The sequence below is a fragment of the Sphaeramia orbicularis genome, chromosome 4 (assembly GCF_902148855.1).
Source record: "Sphaeramia orbicularis chromosome 4, fSphaOr1.1, whole genome shotgun sequence".
Taxonomy (NCBI): Eukaryota; Metazoa; Chordata; class Actinopteri; order Kurtiformes; family Apogonidae; genus Sphaeramia; species Sphaeramia orbicularis.
Genome location: NC_043960.1, coordinates 40,207,828 through 40,226,919, shown reverse-complemented (window position 1 = coordinate 40,226,919; position 19,092 = coordinate 40,207,828). Strand labels below are relative to the sequence as shown.

At 35.6% G+C, this 19,092-nt stretch overlaps 2 protein-coding genes across 2 annotated transcripts; both read left to right on the top strand.

The window, feature by feature from the left end:
- Positions 1 to 8,823: 8,823 nt before the first annotated feature.
- LOC115418234 (granzyme B(G,H)-like) lies at positions 8,824 to 11,835 on the top strand. The gene is made up of 5 exons (XM_030132634.1): positions 8,824 to 8,885; positions 9,809 to 9,965; positions 10,378 to 10,510; positions 10,702 to 10,923; positions 11,011 to 11,835. Exons 1-5 carry the CDS (start codon positions 8,831 to 8,833, stop codon positions 11,179 to 11,181), a joined length of 738 nt encoding a protein of 245 aa, XP_029988494.1. The 5' UTR covers positions 8,824 to 8,830; the 3' UTR covers positions 11,182 to 11,835.
- Positions 11,836 to 12,727: 892 nt separating this feature from the next.
- LOC115418236 (mast cell protease 2-like) lies at positions 12,728 to 16,802 on the top strand. Its single transcript, XM_030132635.1, has 5 exons — positions 12,728 to 12,847; positions 15,456 to 15,615; positions 15,846 to 15,978; positions 16,123 to 16,344; positions 16,440 to 16,802. Exons 1-5 carry the CDS (start codon positions 12,793 to 12,795, stop codon positions 16,593 to 16,595), a joined length of 726 nt encoding a protein of 241 aa, XP_029988495.1. The 5' UTR covers positions 12,728 to 12,792; the 3' UTR covers positions 16,596 to 16,802.
- Positions 16,803 to 19,092: the final 2,290 nt, after the last annotated feature.

Below are 19,092 nucleotides of genomic sequence, written 5' to 3'. Positions count from 1 at the left end.
CCCCCGTGGGCCCCCCCACCCCCGATCACCACCAAAATTGAATCATTTCTTCCTTATCCCATTTCCAACAAACCCTGAAAATTTCATCCAAATCTGTCCAGAACTTTTTGAGTTATGTTGCACAGTAACGGACAGACAAACAAACAAACCCTGGCAAAAACATAACCTCCTTGGCGGAGGTAATAAATGAATGAATAAATAACTAGAAAAGAACTCAGAGAGCACAGACCTCCGCCAAGGCAGATCAGTCCTGGATCCAAATAATTTCACTAACTTTTGTTGATATCATCATAAAGAAGCTGTATACCAAGTTTGAAGTCAATCGGAATTGTAGTTTCGGAGAAGACGATTGAAATTTTTGTAACGGACGACAGACGCCGCCGCCAGACACCGCATGACGACAATAGCTTACGGCCTGTCGGCCGGTAAACTAAAAATAGGACCAATGGCCCTGTAGCTTACCGGCCAAATTAAAAGCTTTGGGAAATGTATCCAGATGCCATTTATTATCACCCAGCTATGTGTATTTATTCTATTACAGAAATAGCCCATGTTTTGGTTATATTCCAATCAGATCTATAAAAAAATCAAATTCCAACTTGATATCATTGATACTTACTGATTTATTGGATCAATCCACTTCCCATCTCTTACAATGGGAAAATTTTCAAAGTTGCACCAAATCCAGAATCTGTCGAGCCTGCCACCAGACGATAGTCTGGTTTTGTCTGTCTTTTATGTTGTCTGTCATTTCCTGTTTTATTTTGTTAAGTTTCCCTCGTGTGTCATGTCTGGTACATTTACTTCCTGTCCCTGAGTGTGTCCACCTGTGTGATTACCTGACTCCGCCCTAATTTGTTCCACCTGTGTCTCATTGTCTTCCCTCCCTTTTGTGTATTTAAGCCCCATCTTTCCCCTTGTTTGTCGCCAGTTTGTATTTTCCTTGTGAGATACCTACCAGTGTTTTTGATCCTGTCTGTCTGCCTACCTGTGTTTGACCTGGTTTACCATCTTGTTTTTGCCTGTTGCCTAATCCCTGTCGGTTCTTCAGCCTCATTCTGACCTCGAGTGTTTGACCTCTTCGCCTGATTTATACGGTACGTGCGCTAGCCTGATCCCTATGTCCTGTTGCCTGTCTGACTGCCTACCCGTGTATGACCTGTTTCCGCCACTGACCTCCTCTGCTTCTCCCTAGTTGGGGTCCCGACGCGTACTACTGATCCGGACGGAGGGTTTTCGTCCCCGGTCCGGTGTACTAACCCTGAGAAGAACTCAGCGACCGTTATCCTCAAGATTTTGTTCATTATCATTGAACTGTCAGTGAGCTTGGTGTTGAATAAACACTGTGAACTTTTACATTTGTCTCTGGGTCATGCATATGGGTTCAGTTTTTGTACACTGAGCATCACAGAATCAGATCTGGATTGAAATAATTTCAATACCTTGTGTTGACATCATCATAAAGAAGCTGCATACCAAGTTTGAAGTCAATCGGAATTGTAGTTTCGGAGAAGAAGACGATTGAAATTTTTGTAACGGACAACAGACGCCGCCGCCAGACGACGACGACAACAATAGCTTACGGCCTATCAGCCGGTAAGCTTAAAATACAAACCACCGGCCACCCCCAGGCCAAAACTAAAAGAAATTAACTTAAATGTTGACTAAAAGAAAAAGACTTTATAGATTAAAAAAGTCTAATCCCCTTCTTTGGCTAGGACTCAGTATGTTATCATTGAACCTGGCTGAAGGTGATTACTGATGTGTATAATTAGGAATGTGTCTGAAAACAAGACAATTCTAACTTTATGGGCAACAGTGTATTTTAGTGTGCAACTGGGTAACACAATGAACTAGGTCCTAAACATAGAAACCACTTCATTCTGCTCTGAAAAGGACCAAGTTGACTGTTTTTCCCTGTAGTAGGGGAAATTAACATCAAAAAAGGGCCAAATTGTTATGTGGTGGATAGAAACAGTAAAATTAGTATAGATACTGTTTAGGATGTATCTCATCATTTCAGAGGGGGTGCCCAAAATTTTCAGTCCATTAAGGTCGTTTTTAAAGGAAAACTCCAGTATAGCTGCCAAAAATGACCTAAGAATCATAAAAATGTGGCATAGCTAGGACATTATGGCTTATTCTGTCATTTTATTTTTTTGCATGTGATGTATATAGACTGCCATCAAATAATATGCGCAATATATACCATGAATGCAATGTTCCACGTCTTTTGAACAGTTTTAAAGAGAAAAAAAATGCTAAAAAAAAAAACTAAAACCAAAAAAAACCCAAAACATAAATAGTTTTAAAAACACTTACAGAGACCCCCCCACACTACTGAGTATCCCTTTGAGACAGATGGCACATAGGTAGCCATTTCATGTTCCTTTCCACTTGTAAGGTGTTTTAGAGGGCTCTCAAGAGGGTTCAGATGCAGGACTGAACATTACAGGAGATCCTTCATCCTCACTGTATCACTGTACAATATCTGAGTAAATGGAAGATGGAGATTAAACTAAAGATAGTCTCCATATTCTTTAAATAGTTCAGAATACATTTTCTTGTTTTTATGTTTTTTTTTCTCAAGCTTAAGGGCATTACATGGGAATTAGTGAAGCTGATCTGTATCTGCACTTGATCTGTATCCTGTTACATGAAGAAGAATTTCATGAGAAGTATGTGGTGGGAAAGTTCTTTATCTAATGGGCTCATCACACATAACACAACAACCACAAACACAAATACTGTACCTACAAACACGCACAAAGACTTTCATGAGCAACACCCATTTCACCATCTCACGGCTACTACTGCAATGGTTGCATCATAATTATATACATTTCAATATTAAATTACAATTTTTATTACCTCTGCCAAGGATCGGCGGAGGTTATGTTTTCATCGGGGTTCGTCTGTACGTCTGTTTGTCTGATAGCAAGATAACTCAAAAAGTTATGGAAGTATTTGGAAGAAATTTTCAGAAAATATTGATACTGGCACAAGGAACAAATGATTAAATTTTGGTGGTGATTTGGGGGGGGTGAGGGGGCTGATCTGATCTGCCTTGGCGGAGGTTTGCGCTCTCCAAGTGCTTTCTAGTATTTAATATGTCGCTATTACAGTTTTAGCAACATATTCTTTCTAAATTTCAGTTTAAAATGTTGGCTGTTACTGCTGTTCCTTAGCATTTTTCTGGTTAAATTTGTCCTAAAAACCCCCAAAAAACCATGAAGCATAACAGATCACACTGCTCTACAGTCAAATTAAAACAAAGTGAAACAGAGGATTTTTTTTTTTACAGAGACATTTGCAATTCTGATTTATCTGCATGACACAAAAAAATACACACTAACAGACAGTTTGTTGAGTTGTTTGAGCTCCTGGCAAAATCAAAATAGTTCCTCCGTTCTACATTATTTTCCAGTTTATGGGATTTTCTTTTTTTTTTTTTTTTTTTTTCATTTCGCAGCATCTGTCAAAGTTAACATGAACAGCACATATCATAGTTTAAGTGTTTATAAACAGTCAAAGACCAGACTTGGAAAAAGAAGTGTTTTATTGAAATCCCAGGTGCACTCCTGAAAAAATGTACTCTCTCTCTTCTTTTATTGTCTCTCAACGGACATCAACAAGTAAGTCTTCATTTCCAGCTGTGAAAACATTAAAAAAAAAAAAAAAAGTCTTAATTATTGATTTGAAACTTGTGATTGATATGATTTGATTTAAATTCAGGCTTGGAATGAGTAGTGTCATTAGAAAGCCTAATGAGACAGACCTGCTACCTGTCATACTGCAAGTTATTATCACTATAATGAATGTAAGTGTTTTTTTTTTCTTCCATTACAAAATCTAATTAAAGTAGTTTCATATTCACTCAGTACATATTCGTGTCAAGACGGGACATTTTCAGACTGATTACATCACATTCTGAGAATGACTATGTGTCTTATTACTCTGCACTGAAGGAGAACAGGCTCCTGTTTTCACTCATGTCTGTCTTTGTATCTGTGTGTGTGTGTGTATGCGTGCGTGTGTGTGTGTGTCTGCATGTGAAAAAAAGATGAAGAAGAAGACCGATCAGTTTTTATGACCCCTGGTGATTATATTAACTGACTGTAAAACTGGAACCCTTTATTTTACCTGTGTCTACTTGAAGAAGTAATGAAATGCTGTAATAAAATTATGTTTTGTGCACATAGTTTATGGTATATGTGATCCTTATACACTATTTATCTCAAAACTGTTATATATTTACAGTCCTGATAAATATGCACATGATAATTTACGCAAACTTGACGAAAATTTTCCTCCCTCTTGTATTTAACCCATAAAGACCCCCAAAAAAAAACAGTCACCAAAGGCATCTCTGATCTAAAATGTTTGATGATTTCTGATCCATTAATCCTATCAATCCATGTAAATAATTGTTGTAAAATGCAGTTTGTCATCTTTTCCTGGTCATCAGATATGACCCATTTGGACGTTCAGAGGCTCCATAGTTACCGTGGAAACATCATCATCTTCAACAACATTGATTCACCAGTAAAATCCATGGAGTTTGATCAATGACAGTGGATGGAGATGCTTATTTGTACATTCAGTTATGGATGTATTTGCTGAAAAAGTAACTTTTTCTGCAGTTTTCTGTGTTTCTGATTTAATAACCTTAAAATTTACTCTGAGCTTTTATGAACATCTACACGACCTGCTACAGGGCAGCTCAGGAGGTAGAGCGGGTCATCCAATAACCGAAAGGGTTGGTGGTTTGAATCCAACTCTGTCCTAGTTGTGTGTGCCGTTGTGTCTTTGGGCAAGACACCTCACCCACCTTGCCTCCAGTGTCACTCACACTGGTGTATGAATGTTTGGTAGTGGTCGGAGGTGCTGTCGGGTGTGAATTGGCAGCCACGCTTCAATAATGTAAAGTGCTTTGGGTGCCTTGAAATGCGCTGTAGAAATCTAATCCATTATTATGATCAGCAAAATAGAAAAAACTAGAGTTTCACTGAAAAAAATGCAAAAGTTGGGGTAATTCATTTAATTTCATTTGTTTGTTTATTTCGAGCATTTACAGAATACATGCAAATTCAAAATTCCAAAATCAGTCATCTACACTCGAAAAGGAGTGGGAAGAAGAAAACTTAGTTAATCCCACCCCCATTGTCATCATCAAATAACTTAACATAATAACGTTTTAAATACTCACTCCTTTCCTTTGACTTCAAGCCAGAACAATGAAAAAAAATAGGACATTCCTGGTGGTGTTACCATGGGTAACAGTTAACCGTCAACTTACACTATAATAATTGCATACCAACAATGGTAAAAAAAAAAAAAAAATAGTATAATAAATGGTGATAAATCATTTAAGAAATATTCACTTGGGAACAGTCACAAAAGTAGCATTGGGTCTTTATGGGTTAAGCACTGAAACTGTGACTGTGCATCTATATTCTGAACTCTAACACGCAACACCACTGTGTGTGTGTGTGTGTGTGTGTGTGTGTGTGCGCGCGTAAGAAGATAAAGAAGAAGAACTAGGCAAAAAATCGATCCATTTTATGACCCCTTTTATGATTGTATTACCCAACTGTATATCTGGAGCCCTTTAGTTTACCTGCGTCTACCTGAAGAAGTAATGAAACGTTGTAGAAAAACCCACAGTGAAGCTGTAAACAGAATCTACTGTAACTGTTTGGAATGAAAGGCATATCAGTTTATACTTTTCAGCGGGTCTTTTGCCCGGTTTACATCCCCTCGGATACACTTTTCATTCCTTTTTAGTTTTTTCTTTAATGTGGAGCATAATTAACTGCCAGTATTGGGATAGAAGTAAAGATTGCGGTTGAACACGGTTTATGTCACAGCCTTAATTGGATCCTGAGGAAAAATATGCAACTATTTTCAAAGCAGGCAGGATTTCGTTCTTCAAAAACACCTCCTGTCTGTGGAATTTTAATGTTGTCCTAGTCGTTTCTTCTTAATAAACATGTCATTTCTGCCTTTTTGTCTGTTATTACACTCCCTCCTCCTGGTTGCTGTGTTCAGCCAGTCTTCTCTACACCTACACCCTCCTATAAAAGTGACAAACTAACGCTAAAGGCCCTGTTCTACCATGAAAGATCCCCTCCGCCTCTCCTCCTGTAATTCCCATTACTACCCTTGACTCCAGGAGCTCACATCCCAAAAACATGTTCACTCCCCTCATCCCCCGCTTCTCCTCCTCCAAATCTTTTTCTTCTCTCCTCAACACATGAAAACTCAACTGTGAAACATTCAAAACAATTACTATAAAGTTTGTGACTAAGATGTCGGAGGGGCATACTTGAGTCTAGACTGAGGAAGTGATATAACAGACGTATCTGTACTCTGTGGTCAGTTAGCTGCATACCTCTAGTCTTCGGTTCACGGTCCAAAAGGGAACAGGTTATAGTCACCACTAGTTCCAGAATTGCATATTTCTCCAAAACATTTCAAGACAAAATACATTTAGAATCAATTATCCCATTTTTGTTGCTTGCATAAAAAGAAAATATTCTTTAACCCATAAAGACCCAAACATCCACTGTCGACCCAAATCTGTTTAATACCTGCTGATCCATTAATCCTATCAGTCCACGTAAATAATTAATGTAAAATGCAGTTTGTCGTCTTTTCGTGGTCACCAGATGTAACACGCGGCTCTGTTACCATGGAAACACCGTCATCTTCTACGACAGTGATTCGCCAGTAAAACCCATGGAGTTGGATCAATGACAGTGGATGGAGACAACTGTTTTTATGTTCAGTTAGTAGTCGCTTTTCCATTGACGCTGAAATTACGCAAATATAACTTGTGCATAAAAATGTACCTAATGGAAAAACGACAATTTCGCCAAAAGTCTCATCTTTTGATTAAAAGAGGTGGTTTTTCGAGTGTAGTGCAAATGGTATATCATGCAAAACTGTGATGGAAAGACTTTTTTTTCGCAACTAGAGTCAGCTGAATTAAAAAAACAGATGTTGACGTATGTTACAACAAGCGAAGAAGAAGAGACATGTCGTGGTATGTGTGGACACACCAGGAAACCCAATCATTTTTTAATTTAGTATGAGATAGAGGGTTTATATATAATAATAATGAATATATCTGTAAATCAACACCATATTTATGTTCATCGCCATGTTTATGGAATGATTTCTCGTTGCATTTGTGATTTAATGGAAAAACCGACATTACGCACTTCTGTTTTTCGACATTTTGTAAATATTGGTAAAGTTTTGTGCAGATGTCCAGTGGAAAAGCGACTACCGATAACTTTGTTGAAAAAGTCAGTTTTACTTACTTTTCTCTGTTTTGATATTATTTTACTCTGAGTTTTTATGAACATCTACATGATTAGTAGATTAAATGTAAGAAAATATCTGATTTTCACTGAAATAACAGAAAATACAGAAGAAAATATTATAACAAATAGTAATAAATCATTTAAAGAAGGTTAAATATAGAGAAAAATTCATTTGGGAACTGCCATAAAAGTAACACTGGGTTCTTATGGGTTAATGCTTTAGCACTGTTCAAAGGAGCTCAAGTAATTCTCATTAAAATATGGTGCCATTCTCAAACATATTTCACATGTTATTGGAGCTTTCAGTTGTTTTATGTTCAGTTGTTGAAAAAGTCCGTTTTTCTTCAATATTCTCTGTTTCTGATATAATAACCCTCAACTTTAATCTGAGCTTTTATGAACATCTACACGATCAATGAATTAAATAGAAGAAAAAACACAATTTTCAATAAAAAAACATAAAATACAGATGATAAAATTGCAATTACTAGTGATAAATCACTTAAGAAAGATTAAATAGAGAGAAAAATTCATTTAGAATCTACCACAAAAGCAACACTTTGTTAATATAATTTTTAAAATAGAAACATGGTCTCTTTTGCCGTCACACGGACCCTGAATTCTTCTTCCAGAGGTCACATTTCACTCTATGTTCTAAACACAGATGCACTGTTTCAGACAAATGCTTTTTTATGCAGTGTTTTATGGTGTGATAACATAATTTATCTTTGGTATAGTGTGATAGACATCGAGGTTCCTCTGAGAAAACCAGAGCATTAAAGTTCTCTATAGAGGTTGTGATTTATGTCAAGATTGCACTATTTTGACAAAATAACAAGTCAGGCTCTGGTCAAAGAAAGGCACATTTTCCACAGACCTGTACAAAGATGCAAATACACTTAATCTGCCATTGCGTAATTGCAGCACTATCACTATTGCACTATCATCCAGACCCAGATGTGTTAATATCGCTGTAATCAATGTAAGTGATTTTTTTACACTGAGATAAAAGAAAATTCTGAGTAGTTTAATGTTCAGTCTGTATGTATTCGTGTCAAGATAGGACATTTTCAGACTGATTACATCAGATTCTGAGTAACCGTACGATTATGTGTCTTATTACTCTGTGAACTGAAGGTGGACAGGCTCCTGTTTTCACTCATGTCTGTTTTTGGATGTTTGTGTGTTTGCAAGAAGGTGAAAAGAAGAATTAGGCAAAGGATTGATCAGTTTCTACGAATGAATATCTGAAACCCTTTAGTTTGCCGACATTTACCCGAAGAGGTAATGAGATGCTGAATAAACATGTTTCAGTCAGCTGTTTTGTGCACATACTGTGATCCTTATACACTATTTATGGAAAAACTGTTTTGCATTAACAGTCCTGGTAAATATGCACATGATAATTTATGCAAACTTGACAAACTTTTCCCTCCCACTTGTATTTAAGTATTGACTGTAACTGTGCCTCTGTGTTCTTAGCTCATCTGAACTCTAACATGCTTAACCACAGTGAACTGATAATACTTACTCTTGTACTGACTTATGGCCAAGGTAAGAGTTATGGGTTTTTACATCATTACATAATGTGTTTTTGCAAAATTAAACTACATGGTCTGTAAAATAACAATACAACAGATGTAGAAGAATTACTCCAATTTTCTTCTGTATGTACACGTAACAAAGTAATAGTTTAGAAATGTGTATACATTTAAAATATTTGTAAGTAGAAGTGCATAAGTGCTTTAACAATACGTGAAATCTATTCTTTACATATTAAATATTGTTTTTGATTAAAATTTCAAAACATGACAAATGCTGCAGGTTGAAAAGCTCTGGCACGTGTTGACAATGTTGTTATTAGTGAGATATCTCAGTTTCTAATGAGTAATTCCTCATTTTGCAAGTAACTAGTAGCAGAAACTGTCAATCCTCAGTCAGTCCTGGTGCATCTTTAGCCTGTCTGTCCATGGGAGTGGAGCTCTCCTTCACTGTGGTTCTTCCGGAAGTTTCTCCCACTGGGATTTTGGAGTTTTTCCTTGCTGAGAAGGACAGTCTAATGACAGGGGATGCCCGGGACATTAATCCTTTTCCTTCATCTACTGTTTATTTGACTGTTGTTTGTTTTCATGTCCAACTAATTCCATAAAGCCCTGTGAGGTGGCCTTGTTGCGATATAGGGTTCTACAAATTAAAATTAATTGATTTGAAAAATATGCAGTGGACTAAAAACCAAATGTCAAATGTTATCTTCCAACATTGAATTCTCAGAAGTGTGGATCAACTACTGCACAAATATGGATCTTCTATCTGTCTGTCTGTCTGTCTGTCTGTCTGTCTGTCTATCTATCTATCTATCTATCTATCTATCTATCTATCTATCTATCTATCTATCTATCTATCTATCTATCTATCTATCTATCTATCTATCTATCTGTATACATATATACATACATATATTGTTTTATGTCATTCAGGTCATGCAGGTAAAATATATGGAGGCCATGAAGCTGTGCCCCACAGCAGACCTTACATGGTGCTTTTGGAGACGATGGTAAATGGTAAAACACACCACTGTGGAGGCTTCCTGCTGAATGAGGAGTTTGTGATGACTGCAGCCCACTGTCATGCCGGGTTAGTCTAACATACTTTATGGGAAGGTACTCCTATTTCAGAACAAAAAAAACAGTATTACTATTATCTAAAAAATGACAAATTCACAAAAAGCAACAGTTATTTTACCTATATATCATTAGCCTCACAGCATAATTACCTAAGTCATATTTTTTGGTCAAATTGTGATATCTGCGTTACTTTACTCTCCTAACACACCATTGGCTATGATCTGAAAAAACCCTCCAAAACAAACAGCATAGGCAGCTATGCTATTAGGCTAACAATATGTGAAATATTTAATTTAAATATGCATTTGATACATATTTGGTTTATACGTTTCATGAGTTTCGTGAATTGTAATATTGTGTTATTATTGTGTCATGCAATATTTTCTTCTGTGTATGTCATTTATTCAATTTTGTTGTTTTAGGCATCCCAATGTTTTATTAGGACTTCACAATTTCAACAAAAAGGAAAACATACAGACCATATCTGCTGCAAAACTGTTTCCACGCAAAGATTATGATCCAGCTGAATTCAGAAATGACCTAATGTTGATTAAGGTAAAAATAATTTTAAAAAAGTGTTATTTTCAAATGTTAACTCAAAACCATTCAGTAACTGGAGGCCTTCAGTGCATGTCTCTGTACTTTATTTATCTATTTGTTATTATTTTATTATTATTATATTTATATTTTTGATTTATTTGTATTTCACAGTATCTATATTGTTCTTTTCTTTTCTGAACCTCAAGCTAAGCTCCAAGGCAACACTCAGCAGCAATGTCAGACCAATCGTTCTTGCAGACCATAATGATCCTGCTCCAGAATCATGCATCGTCTCTGGCTGGGGACGCCATGACAACACTGAACTCATGTCTGTTGTGCTCAGGGAAGTCAATCTAACACTAATCAACAATGAGTTATGTGAAGACCATAACTCATACTGCTCTGAGGGTGAAAAAAGACCTGCTGAGGTAAGTGTATTTATAGAACACAATGGACAAATAACTTATGGTTTATTTGTGGCACATATTAAATCATTATTGTGTTTGTCCTTCCAGGGAGACTCTGGTGGTCCACTGGTCTGTGAAAATGGAAAGGCTTATGGGGTGGTGTCCTCGTATAAAACAACCACAAATGGACAGAAAATGTCTTATTTTACCAAGATTTCTGACTATAGAGAATGGATTGATTGCACCATGAAATATAACTCCCTTCAAAAAAATCTCTAAAACTGTTTGACATTTATTTGGGTGGATCACATAATTTCAACTGTAATTATTCGAGCTTATCTTCAGAACTTTGAAGAGCTGATACCTGAGATTTTTTGGTTCAAAACATGACAAAACATAAATAAATAAATAAATAAAACATATGACATAGACAGTATATGTGATATTGTAGCTTTATATATCTTTTTTTTTTTCTACTTCTTCTTTTTTATTAACCATAATCTGCTAGTTCATCAGTTTCTGCTCATCTCCTATTAGTGTGAATTTAACCTACAAAAAGGACGACACTGCCCCCTTGTGGATAAAATATGCTTTTTCAACTTCTGTCATTGCTTACAAGCTCTACATCCTGTGCATTTGAACCAAAGTTTTAACTGAGCTTGTAATGTAATGCATGTTGATAACACACAAAGGAAAAATTCACTTGCTTTAATATAACAAATAAATAAAAGTTCCATAATTTGTACCAAGTCAATGTCATGTTTTCTGTTTTATGTATTATAAGGTTCACTTCATAGTACCACACGGATGTTTCTTATTCACACCCCTCGGTTTAAACCTTATTTCAAAAGCACTGAAGGAGCTGTAATTTTACAACAACTTGCGGAATTCATTTTAATTGAGATGAGTGTTAAAGATGGCTCACGCACAGGTAAATACAGGGATAAAACATGATACGATTATTGAAATGTATTACTCAGAGGAAAATAAAAGATCAGTTTCAAGTAGAGAATTCATGAGTCATTGCATTTTTACATTCAGACTCTCAAAAGAGAATATATATGTGTAAGTGTGTGTGTGTGTGTGTGTGTGTGATAACATCAAATTCTGAGTAACTACCGACCTCCTATATTGAGGTTTCCTTTCTGATTCTCAGTATGCAGACAGACGTCAAAATAACGTTTTAAAGTGGTTTGTGCAACAGATGCGATGCAAACCTATGTATAAATTCTCATGTACTATCAAGTATTATCTTATTTACTTCTTTTACTTCTTGAATTGATGCACAATATATAGTACATGATATATTTTAACTTATTCAAGCATACAATGTAATATAAGTGTAGGTAAAGTGTAAAAAATAACAGCACTGGACATTGTCTTAGCAATTTTCTTAATCAAAAGTGTATTTTTAAAGCTGGTTGTTTTATCACAGAGGCATCAGGGGCCATTTATGATCAGTTTTCAAAATTTGTTTTACAATTTCTGACTGAATAAGTGAGTGGTCGTAGTATATGTAACTAGAATCCAGGCCAGATATGAAGTGACAGCACGTGTTCAGTGAAAACCACATGTAACAAATACCTTACAAATGTATTGTCGTCATGTCTGAAGGATGCAAATGCATAAATGGGACGATCACCCCGTGTCACCGTGGTGTCGATAATGCTCATATATTATACTCATTTACTATAGGAGTACCTAAGTTAACACACTGCTATCATATTTACTAATCTGTGGTCCTATTAAGTTTGTGACAGAGACACCTCCTGTGGTTTTAAAACACGTCAAACTTGCCAAACCCTTACTTCCTTCCTTCTCACATATTAAAGGCTGAAAATGTGATTGTGTTGCTGTTCTTAAGTTGCTCGCTTCAACTCTGGTCTCACCATGCTGACCCACTGTGACCTGGTGATACTCGTAGTACTTGCACTGAGTGGCCAAGGTAAGTTATGAGAGTTTTTACGCATTTAGATAATACACTTTTCACACTGTGTATCATAGTATGCAATGAAGACCACAGTACATAGCAGAGGAAGTCATAACAACGCAGTTCAGATATGCATTTAAAATTATGTTGTTATCAAAATATGTAAGTGTTAGTAATAATATGCTGTAAGTCTTTATGCTGAATGTGTTTTGTATTGTTGCATTAGTGTGTAAATATGACACAAACTGTAACTGCAAAAGCAAACTAATCTCTCGTTAATTTTATTTATAAGATATTGGTCCAATATCTAACTAGTAATGATAATAAATGTATTTTTCTTGCACAAAGAAAAGCAAAATGTAAATACTCAAGTAAAGTACAAGGACCTCATAATTACGTACGGAATAATTAACCCATAAAGACCCAAACAGCCACTGGAAACCAAAAGCATCTATAGATGTAACTGTGTAACACCTGTTGATCCACCAATCCTATCAATACATGTAAATAATTGGTGTAAAATACAGTTTGTCATCTTTTTATGGGCATCAGATCAAGGTTATTATCGTTAACGAAAACGAACGAAATGACGAAAACTAAAATTGAAATAACATTTTCGTTAACTGAAATAAATTAAAACTCTAATTAAAAGAAAAAAAACGATAACTAACTGAAACTGTATTGTGAGCTTACAAAACTAACTAAAACGTATAAAAATTATGGATACAATTCCCTTCGTTTTCGTCTTTGTCAATGTCGGATTGATATGAAATTAATTTATTTCGCTCCAGCAGTTTGAGCTGGTGACACCATACGACACTACACAGTCTGTCATGTCTGGTCACTGGTGGTTTCCAGTCGTCTTCTGGTCCCCACTCTACCTGGAACATACAGACTAAAGCTGAGACACAGCAGCACAGTCCTGTCTGGGGTTTACTGTAGTGATACATGGGTGTTTTTTTTTTTTTTTTTTTTTTTTTTGGCGTACCGTGTGTGTGCGCGTGAGTGACAGAGACAGAGCAGAGCTAAAGGACAGAGTCAGTGTTGAACTAGCATCCAGGTAAAAACTGGAGAGTTTATCACCGTGAAAAGGCCTTCCAAGCCCTGAACTGCACAGTTTAGAAGAGGAGAAAAGAGGAGGATGAAAACTAATCCAATTACAGAGGTATGGAACCTGTTCTAATGTTAAAAAACGTTTGATGTTAATAGCAACCGCTAGCTGAACTGAACTGAAGCAAAGTTGGCTAATAATGGAACTGGAGATGATTAAGATATGAGAGATCTGCTAAGGTGTGGTTTACTGATGAGGAACTGGGTTACATATGTTTATAAGTGGTTTATATATGTTTCTGTCTGCTTTAACTGCTGGTTAGCTGGTTTATAATATGTTCCTATCTGCTTTAACTGCTGGTTTATAATATGTTCCTATCTGCTTTAACTGCTGGTTAGCTGGTTTATATATGTTTCTATCTGCTTTAACTGCTGGTTAGCTGGTTATATATGTTTCTGTCTGCTTTAACTGCTGGTTAGCTGGTTTATATATGTTTCTATCTGCTTTAACTGCTGGTTAGCTGGTTTATAATATGTTCCTATCTGCTTTAACTGCTGGTTAGCTGGTTTATATATGTTTCTATCTGCTTTAACTGCTGGTTAGCTGGTTTATATATGTTTCTATCTGCTTTAACTGCTGGCTGCTTTGTGCATCTCCTCTCAAGCTTTGCACATCTTCGCATTGTTTCATGTAAGTGACGTTGTGTATGGATTGCACCCCACCTCAACCTGCTATAGCGAATTTATACATTGTACGGTACATTGTGTCTCTGCTCAGTCCATGAGCCGCCCTAACCCGACCCCCAAATAAAGTGTCCAGGGTAGCCCATATCCGCGCCTCACTAATTTCTTTGAATAGGATGATGAGGAAGATAAAATATATGAAATAACTAAAACTAATACTAAAACTAAACTAAACTAAAACTAAGCATTCAGAAAAAAAACGATAACTAATAAAAACTAACAAACCTGCTCGAAAAACTAATTAAAACTAACTGAATAAGAGAAAAAAAAAGTCAAAACTAATTAAAACTAAACTATAATTAAAAATCCAAAACTATTATAACCTTGCATCAGATATGACCTATTTGGATGTTCAGAGGGTCCGTTGTTACTGTGGAAACACCGTCATCTTCTACAACATTGATTCATGAGTAAAACTTATGGAGTTGGATCAGTGACAGTGGATGGATACACTGGGATTCAGTTAATAAGAGATTTTGAAGAAAAAGTCCTGTTTTCTTAATTTTTCTCTGTTTCTGATATAATAACCATCAACTTTAATCTGAGCTTTTATGAACATCTACATGATCAGTAAATTAAATACAGGAAAATACCTGATTTTTGTTGAAAAAATGCAAAATAAAGAAAATAATATTATAATAAACAATGATATGTTATGCAAGAAAAGTTAAATAGAGAGAAAAATTCATTTGGGAACTGATGCAAAAGTAGCACTGGGTCTTTATGGGTTAAAGGAATTAAGTTGTTAAAAGTAATGTGGAAACAAATACTGCACAAAAAAGGATGCTATATATATATATATATATATCTGTTGTTTTATGGTGTTCAGGTCATACAGGGAAAATATATGGAGGTCACGAGGCTGCGGCACATAGCAGACCTTACATGGTGCATTTGGAGAGGATGGTGGAAAATGGTAAAACAGTGCACTGTGGAGGTTTCCTTCTCAGGGAGGATTTCGTGATGACTGCAGCCCACTGTAACGCCAGGTTTGTCTAAAGTACTTTATGTTCCTGACAGCGAAGGTGCTTCATGTTCTCAACTTCCTGGACAACAACTTAACGTCTCTGTCTTTGTCACCATTTTGGAAAAAAAAAAAAAAAATCAATATAATTAATTTGAGAAAGAAATTTGCTTCATAATTGTTTGATTATAATATTACATTTTATTTAATCCTGTACTTTATATATTTTATTCATGCTCAGTTTTTTCCTTTCAGGTCCTACACAGTCTTACTGGGACTTCACAATTATCATAACCGACAAAATGCACAGAAAATACTTGTGGAAAAAGCCTTTCTACACCCAGATTACGATAGCATGGATTACAAACATGACTTAATGCTACTGAAGGTAAGAACAAGGCTGTGATGTCTTTGTAATCTGATTTTGTTATTATTTTATTTTTCATGGTTCAACAAATGCAGCCTTCAGTCCATGTTCTCAGTATCTTACTGTATGTTTGTATGTTTGCTCTTATCTTTTCTGAACTTCTAGTTAAGCTCCAATGCAACATTCAACAACAATGTGAAATCAATTGATCTCGCAGACAAAGAGGATTCCTCTCCTGAATCATGCATAACCTGTGGTTGGGGAAATTTCAACTGTGAAAAACGCCTGTCTCCTACACTCAGAGAGGTCAACGTGACTCTACTTAACTCCACGTCATGCAAAAAGGATCACTCTTACTGTTCTGACGGACCAAAGGGACCTGGCGTTGTATGTACATTTATCCAACATGTTGGTCAAACAAGTTGTGGTCTGTCCTGACAACAGTTTCATTGTTGTTGAATCATTACTGTTTGTCCTTCCAGGGAGACTCTGGTGGTCCACTGGTCTGTGAAAAGGGAAAGGCTTATGGGGTGGTGTCTGCCGCCTATGTGCAGACCTCAGAGGGCCTGAATGTGTATCATTATGCCAAGATTCCTGACTACAGAGACTGGATTGACTGCATCATGGAAAACAACTGAGAGCTTCAGTAACATGTGAAATATGTTTGGGAAAGGCACAACATTTTAATGAGAATTACTTGAGCTCCTTTGAACAGTTAGAGCATTAACCCATAAGGACCCTGTGTTACTTTTATGGCAGTTCCCAAATGAATTTTTCTCAATATTTAACCTTCTTTAAGTGATTTATTACCATTTATTGTAATATTACCTTCTGTATTTTCTGTTATTTAGTGAAAATCAGATATTTTCCTACTTTTAATTTACTAATCATGTAGATGTTTATAAAAGCTCAGAGTAAAGTAGTATCAAAAACAGAGAAAACTGAAGAAAAAGTGACTTTTTCAGCAAAGTTATCAATAACTGAACATAAAAACAAGTGTGTCCATCCACTGTCATTGATAGATGATGGTGTTTCCACGGTAACTACGGAGCCTCTGAACGTCCACATGAGTCATATCTGATGACCTTGAAAAGATGACTAAATGCATTTTACACCAATTATTTACATGTATTAATGAATAAGTGGATCAACAGGTATTAAACAGTGTAGATCAGTAGATGGTTCAGGTAGATAGTTAATATTTGGGTCTTTATGGGTTAATAATACACAAGATTTTCATGATAAATGGTTAAACAAGCCAGGCTATAAAAATAGCTCAAACATATTACATATACACAATATATTATATCACAGCTGCTCAGCGCATTTTCTTTTAGTCTAGATAAGTTTCATTACAATATAAGTATATTTCTTTCAATAATCATCTTCATTATCAAATAGTAAACTGTAACTTTATCACCTTTTGCTTGTTTCGTGTAAATTAAAGTTACAAAAAGGGCAACAGTGCCTCCCTGTGGAAACATTTATGTTCATTTAACTTCTTTGCTCATGGCTGATATTCTGTCATTTCCAAGCTATACATCTTCTATGTGCATTTGAGCTTCATCTGACACTGTAACTGTATGTTGATGATATAAAGCAAAGCAGCCAAGGCATGATATTTTTCTGTTTTTATCTGAATCATTAGGGAATTGTTCAGAATTAAAATGGGCTTACTTGCAAAATGTTGTGTATTTGTAATATTACTATCATTTCTGAGTGAAGTTGTAATGAAGGGGAATAACTGTTTTTAATATACAGTACATGCAATGATAATATGAGAAATGTGCACAGTTCATGTTGAAAATTGCATTTGTAAGTGCTGTGGTCAGAGATAGGGTTAGGAAATGACATTTTGTTTATGTAAATAAAAAAATCAGATCCAATATCCTCCTGAGACCCAGGAAAGTGAAAGTTTTAGCTTTTTACATTAAACAATTGTCTTGATTGGAAACTGCATAATACAACCATTCTTTGTTTTTTTTTTCAGACACATTTTTAAAACTATTTTTATTATTTATTTATTTATCCTTTGCAATGGAAAGCATTTTTTAAGTACAACTGTCAAAAATTTGTCCCCTACAGAGGACAAGAATACATTGCTGGGTCTCAGGAGGATATAAAGTGATGTACAATTTAAAGCATATCATACAAATGAAGATACAAAGGTTTACTTACCCTAAAACAGTCTAAGTTTACAAATGTGTGCTATAAAAATTTAATGTTTCTCATATTAGGGTGAAAAAAGTGTTGATACTGGCTTTAAGTCATGTCACATGCACATTCACTTCCTTAACTTCACAAATTTAAAGACTGAAAACTAATCATAAACTTTACTAAAAAGACCAAATCAACATCGAAGCAGAAAGAACTCTTGCTGTTGTAAGGGAGAACAGACACTTCTGGTGTAGTATGCATATGTATATGTAATGTAATGGACTACTGTAGTACATATCATTGAATCACTTTTCCCTGTTCTGTAACAAGACATGCCCAAGGAGCGATATATTTTTTATTTTATTTTATTTTATTTTATTTATTTCAAATATCAAAACCCCAAAAAACAACAAGGAAGAAGAAAAAAGAAAGAAAAAAAAATTACATTCAAAAAGGAGTGGAATGAAGTACAACTTATATAGTCCCGCCCCCTTACCCTATCACAAAGTGGTCACAAAGTCCCATGTCAGTTCCTCAAAGTACCTTAACAAACTTACACGTCAAAAGAAATTCAAACCAATCTTGCACAAAACACAAAAAATATTAAACATATCAAAATTAAACTCTGTCTATTTCATAACTGCCTTTCATAACAGTGTTTGACATATCAAAATAAACACCTTCCATTTAATAGCTGTATTACGCATATAGATTGACTTCACTTCAAACATAAGTAGGCAAAAGAAAATCCTGATCCAAAAGGACACTCCGATATATGGAAATAAATCAACCGAAAAAGAAAACAAATATCACACAAATGTACAGCACTTTCAGTGTGACTCTTCCACAACACTCAGTGTCGAAAAGGAATAGAAAGAAGTTGAGCCCACATTGTCCCGCCCCAATTCCACATGAGCTGGCCAATCAGCCAATAGATACAGTCTAAAACAAAGAACAGGTCAGTCACTAAATTACAAA

Bases quoted from the DNA above. Each gene is read 5' to 3' on its own strand.
- LOC115418234 (XM_030132634.1), top strand. From the start codon at position 8,831: ATGCTTAACCACAGTGAACTGATAATACTTACTCTTGTACTGACTTAT. The intron at 8,886-9,808 runs GTAAGAGTTATG...TATGTCATTCAG, and splicing joins TGTACTGACTTATGGCCAAG to GTCATGCAGGTAAAATATAT. The intron at 10,924-11,010 runs GTAAGTGTATTT...TTGTCCTTCCAG, and splicing joins GTGAAAAAAGACCTGCTGAG to GGAGACTCTGGTGGTCCACT.
- LOC115418236 (XM_030132635.1), top strand. From the start codon at position 12,793: ATGCTGACCCACTGTGACCTGGTGATACTCGTAGTACTTGCACTGAGT. The intron at 12,848-15,455 runs GTAAGTTATGAG...TATGGTGTTCAG, and splicing joins ACTTGCACTGAGTGGCCAAG to GTCATACAGGGAAAATATAT. The intron at 16,345-16,439 runs GTATGTACATTT...TTGTCCTTCCAG, and splicing joins GACCAAAGGGACCTGGCGTT to GGAGACTCTGGTGGTCCACT.